The following is a 15072-nucleotide window of genomic DNA, read 5'->3' on the forward strand; positions in this document are numbered from 1 at the left end:
TCAACGAGGTTCACCTTCGAAAATTCTTGAGCGACCGAGCTAAGAACCATATCAAAGATAGGGATGCGAACAGAAAAAACGAGCAGGAAGAACCACAACGCGTGATTCACATAATCGTTGTGGGGTCGATATTCCACAAGGGCCCGTGTTCAAACGCACTAAAGTATCAATCACCAGGGAAAAACGAACTCGAGACTATGTGCCAGAAGACACTTTATCATTCAATGATGAGGAAGCAAAAGGGATCTCACAACCCCACAATGATGCTTTGGTAATCTCTATCCTTATGAATAAAATTCATGTTAAACAAGTTTTAATTGATCCGGGAATCTCGGCCAATATTATTCGATCGAGGGTCGTAGAGCAGCTCGACCTACAAGATCAGATCTTACCCGCAACTCGGATTGTCAGTGGCTTCAACATGGTGAGTGAAACAACAAAAGGCAAAATCATCCTACCAGTAAATATAGCCGGAACTATTCAAGAAACAAAGTTCCATGTTATCGAGGGCGATGTGAGATAAAATGCACTGCTTGGAAGACTCTGGATTCACAACATGAGGGCGATCCCCTTAACCCTTCACCAAATATTGAGGTTCCCAACGCCGGATGGAGTAAAAATGATGTATGGGGAATAACATGCTGCCAAAGAGATGTTCACGGTCGACGAAGTAATACCGATATCGGTGCTTTCATCAACAAAGGGATCAGAGTCCAAAGGAAAATATGAAGCTAAATAGCAACCACAACCACCAGTCTCGACTCAGTCGGAGAAGCAGGGAACGGACGAGGATGGTGACTACTGGATCCCTCGATCCTTCATAATCCCCGAGGATTCCGACGCCACCAAATCGACAGTCGAAGAGCTGGAGCAAGTCATACTGATCGAGCATCTACCCGATCGAAAGGTATACCTGGGTACGGGATTAACCCCTGAGCTCAGGGAAAAAATCATTAAATTTCTTATGAATAATATGGATTGTTTTGCTTGGTCCCACCTAGATATGACAGGGATCCCGCCAGAGATCACTACACATCGACTGAGCTTGGAACCGAAGTTTCGGCCGGTAAAACAAAAGAGAGGGCCCCAGTCCGAGGTAAAACATGCATTCATCAAGGACGAGGTAGCCAAACCTCTCAAAATAGGATCCATTCGGGAAGTAAAATATCTCGAATGGTTAGCAAACGTAGTCGTAGTCCCTAAAAAGGGAAATAAACTTAGAATGTGCGTAGACTATAAAGATTTAAACAAAGCATGTCCGAAAGACTCTTTTCCTCTGCCGAATATCAATCGTATGATCAATTCCACGGCCGGCTATGAGATCCTTAGTTTTCTCGATGCCTACTCCGGGTACAATCAAATACAAATGAACCCGGAGGATCAGGAAAAAGCTTCGTTCATCACTAAGTACGACACCTATTGTTATACTGTAATGTCGTTTGGACTAAAAAATGTTGGTGCTACTTATCAATGCTTAGTAAATCGAATGTTCGAAGAACAAATAGGTAAATCAATGGAGGTTTATATTGACGATATGCTAGTAAAGTCCCTGCGGGCAGAGGACCATTTGACACATTTGCAGGAGACCTTCGATATACTAAGGAAACACTACATAAATCTCAACCCGGAGAAATGTACATTCGGGGTCGGCTCGGGCAAGTTACTCGGCTTTATGGTATCAAATCGGGGGATCGAAATCAACCCCGATAAGATCAAGGCAATCGAGGACATCACAATCGTGGACAATGTTAAGGCCGTACAAAAATTAACAGGGCGCATAGCCGCCTTAGGCCGATTCATCTCGAGGTCTTCAAATAGAAGTCACATGTTCTTCTCACTGCTCAAAAAGAAGAACAATTTTGCATGGACCCCGGAATGCCAACAAACATTGGAAGAATTAAAGCGTTACCTCTCGAGCCCGCCACTGCTTCATACTCCGAAAACGGACGAGCAACTCTACTTGTACTTAGCAGTCTCAGAAAATCGTGGTAAGTGGGGTCCTAGTTTGAGAAGAGCAAGGTACACACTTTCCTGTTTACTATGTTAGTCGAACTTTAGGTGAGGCCGAGACCCGGTACCCACACTTAGAAAAATTAGCGCTTGTCCTAATAAGCGCCTCTAAGAAATTAAAACCATATTTTCAGTGTCACCCGATCTGTGTGGTGACTACTTATCCCCTTCGCAATATTTTGCATAAGCCCGAACTTTCAGGCCGATTGGCCAAATGCCCCGTCGAGATTAGTGGGTACGATATCGAGTATCGACCTCGAACGGCCATCAAGTCTCAAATCTTAGCGGACTTTGTGGCCGACTTTACGCCAGCCCTCATACCCGAGGTCGAAAAGGAACTATTATTAAAGTCGGGTACATCATCGGGGGTGTGGACCCTCTTCACAGACGACGCTTCGAATATGAAGGGGTATGGGCTAGGCATCGTTTTGAAGCCGCCCACGGGTAATACAATTAGACAAACTATCAAAACTTCCAAGTTAACTAACAATAAGGTCGAGTATGAGGCCATGATTGCAGGTCTCGAGATAGCTAAAGGTTTGAGATCAGAGGTCATCGAGGCCAAATATGACTCCTTGCTTGTGGTAAACCAAGTCAACAGAACCTTCGAGGTTCGAGAAGATCGAATTCAGAGGTACTTGGACAAATTACATGTGACTCTACAACGGTTTAAAGAATGGACCCTATAGCATGTGCCTCGAGAACAAAACAGTGAGGCCGATGCCCTTGCAAATTTAGGGTCATCAGTCGAAGACGACAAGATTAGCTCGGGAACCGTCGTACAACTTTCAAGGTCAGTAATCGAAGAAGGCCACACCGAAATCAACTCCACAAGTCTGACCTAGGATTGGAGGAACAAATATATCGAGTACATAAAGAACGGGAAGCTTCCATTGGATCCTAAGGAATCGAGGACTCTACGTACGAAGGCCGCACGATTCACATTGGCCGAAGATGGAACACTATATAGAAGGATGTTCGATGGACCATTGGCAATATGTTTGGGACTAGGAGATACCGACTACGTCCTACGAGAAATCCACGAGGGCACCTGCGGAAATCATTCCGGTGACGAATCATTGGTTCACAAAGTCATCAGAGCAGGATACTATTGGGACAGTATGGAAAAGGATACAAAAGAGTTTGCTAGAAAGTGCGACAAATGTCAAAGGTATGCGTTGATGATTCACCAATCCGGAGAGCAACTCCACTCAGTCTTATCCCCATGGCCATTCATAAAATGAGGAATGGATATCGTCGGCTCTCTACCGTCGGCCCGAGGTAAAGCTAAATTTATTTTATTTATGACTGACTATTTCTCTAAGTGGGTTGAAGCACATGCTTTTGAGAAAATTAGAGAAAAAGAAGTCATAGACTTCATCTGGGACCACATTATATGCCGATTCGGGATGCCTGCCGAGATCGTATGCGACAATGGAAAGCAATTCGTCGGCAACAAAGTAACAAAGTTTCTCATAGATCGCAAAATAAAAAGGATCATGTCAATGCCATATCATCCTAGTGGGAACGGACAGGCCGAATCGACAAACAAGACCATCATTCAAAATCTAAAGAAAAGATTGAACGACGTTAAGGGAAAATGGAGAGAAATATTGCCCGAAGTCCTTTGGGCGTATCGAACAACACCAAAATATAGTACGGGGGCAACACCGTTCTCTTTAGTATATGGCGCCAAAGCTCTGATCCCGGTTAAAGTTGGGGAACTAGCGTCAGGTTTTGATATGCAATAGAAGAGTCACAAAGTCATTCGAACTCTTGAACAAATTCTTTATTTTATGCTAAGGCATTACGAAACAAAGGGTCTCGATAATATCGACCCTTGAAAACCCTAAATGGGTACGGAATCGTTCGAACACTCGAGCAAATCCCTTATTTCATGCTAAGGTACAACATATTCTATATGATTAAATAATAAACTTTTCAAGCCGAAAAGGGGGAGAAAGCCATTCTTTTTACTATGGCCGTATTGGCCTAATTCAAGAGCCTAAAGGGCCATTTTATTTCTGAGTTCGAGAAATCATCCTCACTCAATTAACACCTAAGGGTCACCCTACTCCAAGTTTGAGCAAGTACTCACTCGATTAAGACTACACTAGTCCGACTTCGGTTTAGTTGCGTAAAGTCTCAGACTTATGAGCAAAATCTCCATAAGGCATAAAGGCATAAATGAAATAGAATTTTCACGAGGCAGTAAATAGAATAAAGACAAGTCAAAAAGAAAAAAGATCTTTTATATATATATATATACGAAGATATTTACAAGGACCGACCAGGGTCCCGCACAAAAAATCAAAAAAGAAAAAGCCTAATATTCCTAATTTTCCTTAGGGGCAGCTTTTTCTCCATCGAGGTCCTCCCCATTCTCTGACCCTCTCTTGCTTCCATCATCATCATCGGAAGAGGCCAGCGCTCCAGCATCGGCTCCATGATCTCTAGCCTTTATTATCTCATCGGTACGATCGAAACCTCGAGCGTGGATCTCCTCGAGGGTTTCCCTCTGAGATTGGCATTTGGCGAGTTCAGCAATCTAATGTGCTCGAGTTTGAGCGGTCTCGGCTGCCTCTCTCGCTTGGACTGAGCTCTTTTCCTTCATGTATCGAAGATGACTTTCGACCGACGATAATTGGGCTCGAACAACCTATTTTTCAGCAGCAAAGTGGTCCATACTTTCTTTCCATCCCAAGGTCTCTACCTTCATCATGTCGACCTCCTCGCGGAATTGCTCGATCCTCTCTACCTTCTGCTGCAGCTGTGAGATTGAAATGTTAGCCATCGTTCCCGAATCGAGCCCATGAGCTTTTAAAATTTTTATTACATGCTCGATCAGGTCGGTCTGATCTTTGTGAGCCGTGGCCAACTCGGCTTGGAGGTCCTTGATCTTTCTTCTATTTGCCCACCGAGAAGGTTGAGGGCATTCCTATCCTCGGTAAGCCTTTTGATGTCGACCTCGTACCGACTCAGCTCAGCTCGAGACCGAGAAAATACTTCCTGGTGAAACGCTGAGGCTTACGCAGAAAGAAGAAAAGAAGTTAGACAGGAAGAGAAAAATGAACACAAGGATAATACCAACAAAGGGGGTTAAGGCTTACCCGATTCTGAGCTTGCTGTGCTTCGTTGAAAAGGCTCGATGCCTCGCCCGAGTCCTTCCTTGAGACCTCTAAGTCGCTCAGGCCGGTAGCATCTTCGACCCCAGTAAAGTAATCACGGAAGGGGTCTTCCCTTCTGTGGGCTCCTTCGATGGAAGAGGTCTTCAAGGCCCGAGCCTCTTGAATCATCTCCTCAGAAAACGAGGGGAGCAGCGGGGAGCCTCCAATTTCTATTGCCCCAAGTAGATCACTTGGGGCGTTATCTCCATCTCGAGGGGCCTCGAGACCATCCCCTATAGCCGTACCCACCGTTAGCTCATTATGGCGAGAGGCATCTTCAATCCTCGATGACTCGGGGACTTCACCCAAGTCTCTTCCCGAGATCCCCTCATTTCGAGATGGATCCAGCCTTCACTGATTCAGTGGTCTTTGGGGCCTCGGTGCTCATTCCCACTCGGGCCACCAGCCCAGAGTCGTCTTTTTCCTCTTCTTCATCTTTCTCCTTTTGACGCCAAACAAAGTCTTCGGTCAGAAGGATGATGTTCTTCTTCGGCTTACGAGCCTTCTTCTTCTTAGGTTCTGGATCCTCAGAGGTTGAGGTATTTTTCCTCTTTTTGTCCTTCGCCGGTTTAGGTGCTAGGATCAAATTCTCCTCCTCACCAGATAGGGGCCTCATGACCACATCCTTGCCCAGACCTGTACACGAGAAAAAATGAATAAGTAGAAGAAGGGCATCTTAATTGAATCATCAAATACACAAAAAGTGGGCTTACCATGAGTCTTGGCCTCCCATCGGCCCTTTGATAATTCGCGCCATGAGCGCTCGGCGTATGTAGAGGTCGAGGCCAGGTTCCGAACCCAGCTCTTGAGGTCGGGAATCGCATGGGGGCATCCAAGCGACCACTACATCATGGAAAAAGACATCGATGAGAAAAGACAAAGGAACAAATAATACATGGAAGCTAACAGTGAGACGATACTTACGATTCATGTTCCATTTCTCACGAAATGGCATCTTCTCGGCTGGGATTAGGTCGGAAGTCCTCACTGAAACGAACTGGCCCATCCATCCTCGATCTTTGTCCTCATCTATGCTCGAGAACAACACTTTGGTAGCCTAACGTTGGAGTTTTATTAACCCGCCTCGATAGAGGCAGGGGCTATACAATCTGATAAGGTGATCGAGGGTGAAAGGGAGCCCCTCGATTTTGCTCACGAAGAATCGGAGCAGAATAACTATTTGCCAAAAGGAAGGATGGATTTGGCCTAGGGTTATTCGATATTGACGACAAAAATCAACGATAACGGGATCGAGGGGGCCCAATGTGAAAGGGTAAGTGTAAACACTTAGAAACCCTTCCACATGGGTGGTGATGTCTTCTTCGGGGGTCGGGATCACCACCTCTTTGCCCTCCCAGTTGCAGTCTTTCTTTACATGCTTAAGATATCCCTCAGTTATCGAGCATATATACCTCGAAACTGGATCGCATCGACCAGGAATCGACGAGGTTTTATCAATCTTGAAATCGGAGTTTAGCGCGTGCACCCCAGGAATGCATTCCTCAAGACGGGGTTCCACCGACGTTTTCCCGCCAGCTGGTTGGGAAGATGAAACAACTTCTTTTTATGGTACTGTTTTCGATGTTATTGCCATTTTTGTGTAAGTTTAAAGGAGAGGAAGATGATAGGACTTGACGTTTGAGAAAGGATTAGTAGCAAAACCTGAAGATTTGTAAAAGGGAAGAATTTAAGAGATGTAAAAGCTTTGGAGATTAGAAGGAAGTGAAAGTAAAGTTTGAATCATGAAGAAGTGGTCTGTTTATTGGATTCACGGCGACGGTTCAAAGGAACTAGTGGCCGACCACCAACTAATACACATTAATGATTTGGGAAACTGTACCGACGGGACGTTTCGGTCACTTCCGTCGCTCACGTCACGAGGATGACGTAATGACAGGTCGGGGTAGAAAATAGAAGACCCAATTCGTTTCTTGTCATTACACTCCAACAAACGAGAGGACTATTTGTATACAGTTAAAACCGAGCCCACCCAATTTTTCTATCTGACCGGGACCGGGGAGCTGCATCGAAGGTCGGCCCCGTAGTGGATCAGACCAAGGTACGAGGACAAGGTACCAAGTTCGGGATTCGAGGTATCTATCGAGATCGAGGACAACAACGATCGAGACTGAATGAGACAAGCATCGAGCAAGATCGAAGATAACATAATAACGGAAAGACGAAATATCCGTGACTGGTCGAAGATCATGACGGAAATTTCGGAACGGATCAAATTAGGAACGATTAATTAGTTAATCATGGGATTTTCTTCTATAATTAGAGTTATACCATAAGTAGAATTCCTCTACTATATAAAGGGGAGTATTAACCATTTGTAAGACACATTGTTCTCGCATAAGAAAGCCAATATAACGCTCTCTCTTTAGCTTATACTCTCTTGTTCATCAACTTGCTTTATTTTTAACCGTTTTGGTATCAATCAGTTCGAAGGCACCCTAGCTCGAGGGTTGGATTCTGTTTCAACACTGGTTCGCTTTACTTTATAGTTCATTTCTGTTATTAATCTTCATATTTATCAATTAGTATTAAGTGAAATCACGTGTCTTTAGAACCTCGTTATAAGTTTAATTGTTATCCAATTTTAAGGGCAAACAGGTAATCAATGGATAACTAATATGTTTATCTTTTATATTTGTAAAACCTCAAATTGTGGGTTATTCAAGTTTGGGAGACTAGAAATTCTCTCAAAAGTGATCGTATTTAAGAAGTCATAGATAATATGGCTATCCATATTATACGCCGCTTTACCTATTTTTTATCCGTATTAAATATGAGTGAGGTCGGATAATTTATCTATTTTTTTATTATCCGTTTTTGACCAGTCCTATATCCGACTCGTCTTGCCCGTTTGACGCTCATAGGTGAGAGAGATTGGTTCCGGGAAAAGGTGGACAGTGCACTTCACAAAAATATTTGTTCGCATAGTAGCGTCTGGGGTCCGCACTCACATAAAATCGAATCAATTGATTTTGTGCTCGTTGCAAAAATTTTTTTGAAAAAAGTTTTATGTCACATCTATCGAAAGATTTTTATTTATTATGAGAGATCAGAAAATAAAATAAAAAATCTTTACAAGGTCAATTTGTTCTAGTATTTAAATTGCAAAGAATTTATGGTGATCCATTTTCCTTCATAAAAGTTATCCTTCAACATAATTAATTGGAGTAAGATGTATTTCACATCAAGCAGACTGCAATTTGTTTGAAATTAAGACACACCTCCCCTCTTTCCACATTATATGACAATATTTTTTTTCATCCATTCTAAAAAAAATAACGATTTTTAAAATAATTTAAATTTAAATTTTTCATTTTACATAATTTACATTCACACAAATATTTGTAACTTATTTTGAATTACACTTTTCAAAAGTTCTTCTTTCTCAAAGGCCGGCGGTACTTTGCCACAAAGTGTAACGAGGAGTGATAGCTATGTTGTTTATAAGTTAACATGTTTATGCATAGGGTTCAAACAACTTTTTTCCATCGTAATTTGTATATAGAAAGAAATCAAGAAAAGTGCAATCATATCACAGTAAAAGCAATCACATTCTCGAATAGAAGTTGACATTACATCAAAATATTACAGAAATGTAATTTCAAATAGAAGTTGACTCTTGTTTACACAGAAGCAGGTCGTGCGACGCAATCATGTTCTGTAGTGTTACAGTAAAAGGCCACTTGTCAACCTTGAGAGAACCGCCTTCCAATTTGAGCATCCCAAATATTTGAGGAGAAAAAGTTGTCTTTTTTATACTTGATTCTTATTTCGTTGGCCTGACATTAAAGCCCCGTTTGATCATAAATTTTGGCTTTATTTTTTATTTTTAAAAAAAATATTATTTATTTATAAAATATGATCATATTTTGAGGAAAAAATTCAAATATTTTCAAGTTCCTAAAAATTAGTTTAGGATTTTTGGGTGAAAACTTTTCTTCTACTCACATAACTTCAACTTTTCTTCAAATAAAATGCATGTCCAAATATTATTTCAATTTTTAAAAATTATTTTTTAACACAACTTTAAAAATTCTTTTTTCAAGTTTCAATCAAATCTATGTCGAAACGGTAGCTAAAATTCAGCCATCACTGCCTCAGCAATATTCTTCTAAACAAAGCAACAAAAATTCCCTCTCAATTTTTTTAAGACCATCTCAAAAAAAAGCAAGAAAAATTGGAAGTATAAGCCAAAGATGGGAATTTTCCTAAATTCGTAAAACAACAAAAGTGGCCTGTTTCATCCTTCATTTTACAAAAACATGCACCCCACGTTCTCTCAACCATTCACAAAAACAAGAGAGCAAACATCAAAAGACTCCTTCATTCTCTATCAAGAAAACTTCTGTCTCCTTTTCTCTTCTCCTATCTGCGCCAGCTGAAACCCTTTCCTTTTTTTGACGTCAAAAGTTTCCATTTTGTTCATCTATCTTCGTATCATATTATATTTCTGTTTTATGGTCTCAAACTTCGTCGCATAAGGCAACATTCTTTTGGCTTGAATCAGAAAAAATGGTTCGAGCACTAGAGGAAGAGAAAGAGATTCCATCTGCTGAATCTCAAAAGGTTAATGGGTTGAAGCTTCTCCGTAAAGAGACCATCATGTCACGTAATAAAGCCGACGATTCAGGCTCCGCTAACATCAACCAGAACCAGCCTTCAGGCAAGTGATCATCTTCTTCAAAATTTTACTATTTCATGGGAAAACTCTAGTCTTGTTGAAAATGTTGTCACATTTTCCCTTTATTCCTTCAATGGTTGAACACAAATATATTTCGCTCTTTTGGCTGAAACGAATTTTCATGGATTTCTATTATCACAGTTTGTTGTTCCTAATCTTTTCTATTTCTCGTGTTTTGATCATATTTTTTGACGAACGTACTCTGCTCATTCTTGTTCAGATATGGAGCTGATGAAGGAAAAATTTGCCAAGTTGCTCCTTGGTGAGGATATGTCTGGCGGAGGAAAGGGTGTTTCATCAGCATTGGCATTGTCAAATGCAATCACAAACTTAGCAGGTATCTGAATCCTACCATATTCTCAGCTATATATACCTTTATTTGATGAATATATGTATCACCAGAAAAAAAAAATCTCAACTTTGTCTGTTATTTTCCTACAGAGATCATTTGACGGTTTCATTGTATGCTTCTTTTTCATATCTTTTGTTTTGTTTTACAAAATGCAGCTTCTGCATTTGGGGAACAGAAGAGATTAGAGCCCATGCAACCAGAGATAAAAGCCAAGTGGAGAAAAGAAATTGATTGGCTTTTATCTGTTACAGATCACATTGTTGAATTTATTCCTTCTAAACAAAAATCAAAGGATGGAACAAACATGGAGGTATATACACCTCTCTCCCCTGAAATTCTTCTTCACATATGTCACCTATCTAAATAGCAAACTAACAAGAGCCGAATGTGTACTTCTCAGATTATGGTGACAAAGCAGAGAACTGATCTTCAAATGAACATCCCAGCACTACGCAAACTAGACGCGATGCTTCTGGTAAGAGAAAAGTTCTTTTCTTTTCTTTGGTTTTCCTTTTTTGTGTTTGATGTCATTCTAAGTAGTGTAATTTGCGCCATCAATTATGCTTATGCTTGGTTTGATAACAAACAGGATTGCTTAGATAGTTTTAGAGACCAAAGTGAAATCTCTTATACATCGAAGGATGAAGAAGGAAAAAACAGCAGGGCAGATGACAAATGGTGGATACCTACACCTAAGGTTCCCCCTAATGGTTTGTCCGATGCAACAAGAAAATGGCTGCAATTTCAAAAAGATTCTGTAAACCAAGTACATAAAGCAGCCATGGCCATAAATGCTCAAGTTCTAACAGAAATGGAGGTCCCTGAAAATTATATAGAATACCTACCAAAGGTAAGATAAAAATCTAGAATCTCATTATAGCTAAATACAAGCTTATTAGCTGGATTTAATATTTCTTTTTCTTGTATTTTCAGAATGGGAGAGCAAGCCTTGGAGATTCGATATATAGGAGTATCACTGATGAATACTTTGATCCTGATTACTTCCTTTCGACTATGGACTTGTCTTCAGAACATAAAATTTTAGACCTCAAAAACAGGATTGAGGCTTCTGTTATTATATGGAGAAGAAAAATGAATGCTAAAGATGGGAAATCAGCCTGGGGTTCAGCCGTTAGTATGGAGAAGAGAGAATTATTTGAAGAAAGGGCAGAGACTATCTTGCTTATCCTAAAGCATCGGTTCCCTGGAATTCCTCAGTCATCACTAGACATAAGCAAAATCCAATACAACAGAGTAAGAACCCCTGTTGATAATCTAAAGATTGTAGACTATTTACCTAGCTTCTGTATGATATGCAATTACATTGTTTATATTACCATAATATTCATCTACTTTTTCTTCGTTCTCAAGTTTGTTTCATCTTTTCTTCTTTGATCTCCTAATGATATACATAAGAATTCAACATATTATAGAGAATCTAGTTCTTGAACTTCAAAAACTTAACTTAAAATCTTTTTTATCTAACAGGACGTGGGGCAAGCTATTTTAGAAAGCTATTCGAGAATAATTGAAAGCAGGGCATATACAGTCATGTCACGAATCGAAGATGTTCTCCAAGCAGATGCTGTGGCCCAAAATCCTTCCAACGGAGAGGTAAAGAGGTTTCCTGGAGATGATTCCTTAGGGGTCGCAGCATCAGAAACATTCCCGGACGGTAAGGAAGAAGTAGAGAAGCTTAATTCTGCAGAAACTCCTAATTCAATGACACTGCTGGATTTCATGGGTTGGGGAGCGGAACAAGGAGATGATGATGCTGAGAAAGACTTGAAGGAGGACCGAACCAAAGACACTGATGGGAAGCTCCTAAGCAAACCTCCAAATATAGTCACTAATAAGAGAGTTTCTTACCTAGAGAATTTAGCTGGTTCCAGAAGTCCAACGGCACGTCACTAAGTGACTTAACAGCAGAATGCTGATTGACTCATCAGAGGCAAGGACAGACGAACAGAGTTTCATCAGATTAAGAAAGCTCGGCGTCAAATGTACATATCGAGATGAAGCATACCAATCTAGGATTTCACTAAGTCATTCCTTTTGTAAATAGGGATACAGTTAGTAGACCTACTGGGTCTGTGGCACTTCTTGAAATGATTTACTCAGTACAAGATGTCACCTTGTTGTTGAACAACAATGGGAATTACGGACCTTTTACCTTTGAATAACCTCTGGTTTTCAGATCTATTAATAATATGATCTGTAGTTCACATTTTGAAGTTTATCTGGTTTGCAGTTTACAGAATCATTAACTGATTATATGTTAATTCACCAGCAAATTATCTTAAATCCTTTTTACACTTCACTTAAAGAAAGTATAAGGTGAGAATATATCAGAAATTTGCTGACATTCAGAGACAAATTAAAGCAAGGAACTCTCTTTTAGTGACGTTTTATAGAAGTTTCTGACCCTTTTTAGAAGTCAAAATTGGTACTTTCAATGTATAATTTACGACACCAAACATGAATGATCACCAACATGAACTAATAAAAGTAAATATCCCAAATATTTGAGTAGAATAAAGAAGCCACCAAGTAAGAAAGCAACGCCACAAATTCACCTTAAGATATAACTTGTAATGGGAAGTCTTCAATTATACTTACACAAACTGGGGACACATACATCAATTACAAATTGAAGGTTGAATTTTGGATAGAAAAAGCAATTAGATCTTGCCACGTGGTCCGAGCTTGGGTGGAAGTTGTGGACCTTTCTTGATTGGTAGGATATCCCCTGATGCTGTCGAACTGAAGTAAGCAAGTGTGGAGCCACCTCCCAATATCAAGAATTTGAGAAGCAGACCTCTCTTAGTGAATGGAGCAGCAAATGTCTCAAAGAACTTGCTCTACATAACACAAAGCAGCAGGCAAGACAGTTATCACTCAGGCATGTGCTGCAATACTGAAGGCTTAAGATATTCATCAATGATGTAGGCGAAAATAAAATACCTGAAGAGGGTTGTATGGTGAAGGTGCATCTGATCCATACAAGTCCCACTGGCCAGTGGTGTTGCCCAAATCCTCCAAATCAAAGTATACACTCTTGTCACCATATTTGGCAACCACAGAGCCAGTCCTACACAAACATGTAATTATTCACATCATAATGACCAAAACAAGCAAGCTTATAAGCATAAACACATCCAATGTCATTTTTATCCCCTTCTTCAGTGATTATATGAACATAGTAACTTATTCTTTTTAAAAGTTCCTTCTTTTACTAGATGAGCTGAGTCTTGTTGGGCTAAAATGGCCCAAAGATACTCGTAACAAGGTGTTATATTGTCAGTTTCGGGCCAAGCCCGCACGGTTTTTGCTGAAAGACCTCGCACCGTTGCTCCTTATACGTAGCTTTTTTTTCCTTTCTACTTTCCACGTGGGAATTTGTTGACACACACACCAACAAATCCAACCAACAAATGGATGTTCACAGATGACACCAAGAAAACGCTCTCCTAACGGCTTAAGCTTTTAAACGAGATGGTCACACAGTTCAAGATATTGAGTTCAAGTCACTATCAAATAGATGTTGCAGTTGCACTACGTTTTTGGCTCGAGAAAGAGTGTCAGACTGCACATGAGGAGACGTGTTGAAAATATAATTAAATAAATCAAAAGAATGTTTTGTCTGTTTAAACTTTTAGATAAAGTGGTCACACATTTAAACAATAATTATCAGTTGGCAATCACAATAAGGTAGAGGGGAATCCCTTTACCTGGATTTAGTGGGCTTCAAATTGAGGCGAGATGATTTGAGATGAAGCTTAGTTCCAGTGATGGAGCTTCCAGCTAGGCCTTTGACATTGGTGGTAGGCTGCACTCCAGCAAGGGTTGCCAAAGATGCCATGGCTTTCACTAAAACAAACAAAACTACTTTCAGAACTCAGTGTGTGGGCTGGCAATTGGTGGGAGTGTGGATACCTCTGGCTTTTTGATCTGTTTGCGTGGATCCGAGCAAGACATGTGGCAACCTTGGGTATCTGTTTAGAGATATAGAATCCCATTTGATTGTCGACACGTGTCATAGGCTGGATAAGCCTATCCCATTAAAGTTTAGATGAAATTTGAGTTTAAGTTATTTTTGTTCTTAGAATCAAATATTGCAAAAAAAGTTCTTTCGGACATAGTCAAGAGGAAATAGATAATGCCCAACTAGATATAAAGTTCTTTTTACGAAATTTATTTTTTGCAAAAATAATTTCTGTCTTTCTTGAAAAATATTCTTTGTATTTGATTGGTGAATAAGAAATAATATTTAGGTATTCCTGCACCAAGCCATTTAAAGGCTGCCTTTCATCATTTGTTCTATATTTGTAATTTGTGTATTTGCACCTTTCATAGGATGTGATCATTTGCAATTTTGGCTAATTTTGTACCACTACATATCTATTTTAACATATGCAATGTAGATTATTAAAAAATGTAGCTGAAAACACCTTTGCCTTGTTGAGTTTTGATCTAAGCTTGCCATAAAATCCCAGTTAATGGAAAATTCAGAAATTGGTTTTGAAATATGAGGTTCCGTGTTACAGCAGAGAGAACGATATGGGCTCTGTTTTTTGGCTGATGCAACACATGAAGAAATTCAATTTCTTTTAGCAGTTTCAAGCTGGACATGTTTAGATTAGAGTAGAAATAATTAGGTGTCATAATGAAACTAACAAAATAGACGCCGAATGACCCCTGCAACACAAAAGCAGAATAATGTGGTTCTGTCAATTGCTTACATCCGCGGACTGTAACTGAACGTCGTCAAACTGAGGGTCGAGCTTTGCTCATTCTTTGAGATCCCTTATAAATAGACTATCCTTAATTATGAGGTTGGTCAG

The 15072-nt window shown here is 40.2% G+C and overlaps 2 protein-coding genes across 2 annotated transcripts; one reads left to right on the forward strand and one right to left on the reverse strand.

Moving 5' to 3' along the window:
- The first annotated feature begins 9492 nt into the window (after window positions 1-9492).
- Window positions 9493-12467, forward strand: LOC107815350 (rop guanine nucleotide exchange factor 12-like). Its single transcript, XM_016640919.2, has 7 exons — window positions 9493-9858; window positions 10097-10213; window positions 10384-10538; window positions 10629-10703; window positions 10818-11078; window positions 11162-11482; window positions 11717-12467. Exons 1-7 carry the CDS (start codon window positions 9708-9710, stop codon window positions 12140-12142), a joined length of 1506 nt encoding a protein of 501 aa, XP_016496405.2. The 5' UTR covers window positions 9493-9707; the 3' UTR covers window positions 12143-12467.
- Window positions 12468-12779: 312 nt separating this feature from the next.
- On the reverse strand, window positions 12780-14194 carry LOC107815353 (photosystem I reaction center subunit VI-1, chloroplastic). Its single transcript, XM_016640922.2, has 3 exons — window positions 13960-14194; window positions 13193-13319; window positions 12780-13089 (listed from the first exon to the last, which is right to left on the reverse strand). Exons 1-3 carry the CDS (start codon window positions 14088-14090, stop codon window positions 12910-12912), a joined length of 438 nt encoding a protein of 145 aa, XP_016496408.1. The 5' UTR covers window positions 14091-14194; the 3' UTR covers window positions 12780-12909.
- Between the last annotated feature and the right edge of the window lie 878 nt (window positions 14195-15072).

The sequence above is a fragment of the Nicotiana tabacum genome, chromosome 4, assembly GCF_000715075.1.
Source record: "Nicotiana tabacum cultivar K326 chromosome 4, ASM71507v2, whole genome shotgun sequence".
NCBI lineage: Eukaryota > Viridiplantae > Streptophyta > Magnoliopsida > Solanales > Solanaceae > Nicotiana > Nicotiana tabacum.

Excerpts from the sequence above, each read along its gene's own strand:
- LOC107815350 (XM_016640919.2), top strand. The coding sequence starts at position 9,708 with ATGGTTCGAGCACTAGAGGAAGAGAAAGAGATTCCATCTGCTGAATCT. Across the intron at positions 10,214-10,383 it reads TGCAATCACAAACTTAGCAG|CTTCTGCATTTGGGGAACAG; the intron begins GTATCTGAATCC and ends TACAAAATGCAG. Across the intron at positions 10,539-10,628 it reads AGGATGGAACAAACATGGAG|ATTATGGTGACAAAGCAGAG; the intron begins GTATATACACCT and ends TGTACTTCTCAG.
- LOC107815353 (XM_016640922.2), bottom strand. The coding sequence starts at position 14,090 with ATGGCATCTTTGGCAACCCTTGCTGGAGTGCAGCCTACCACCAATGTC. Across the intron at positions 13,320-13,959 it reads TTGAAGCCCACTAAATCCAG|GACTGGCTCTGTGGTTGCCA; the intron begins GTAAAGGGATTC and ends ATGTTTGTGTAG. Across the intron at positions 13,090-13,192 it reads CACCATACAACCCTCTTCAG|AGCAAGTTCTTTGAGACATT; the intron begins GTATTTTATTTT and ends TGTGTTATGTAG.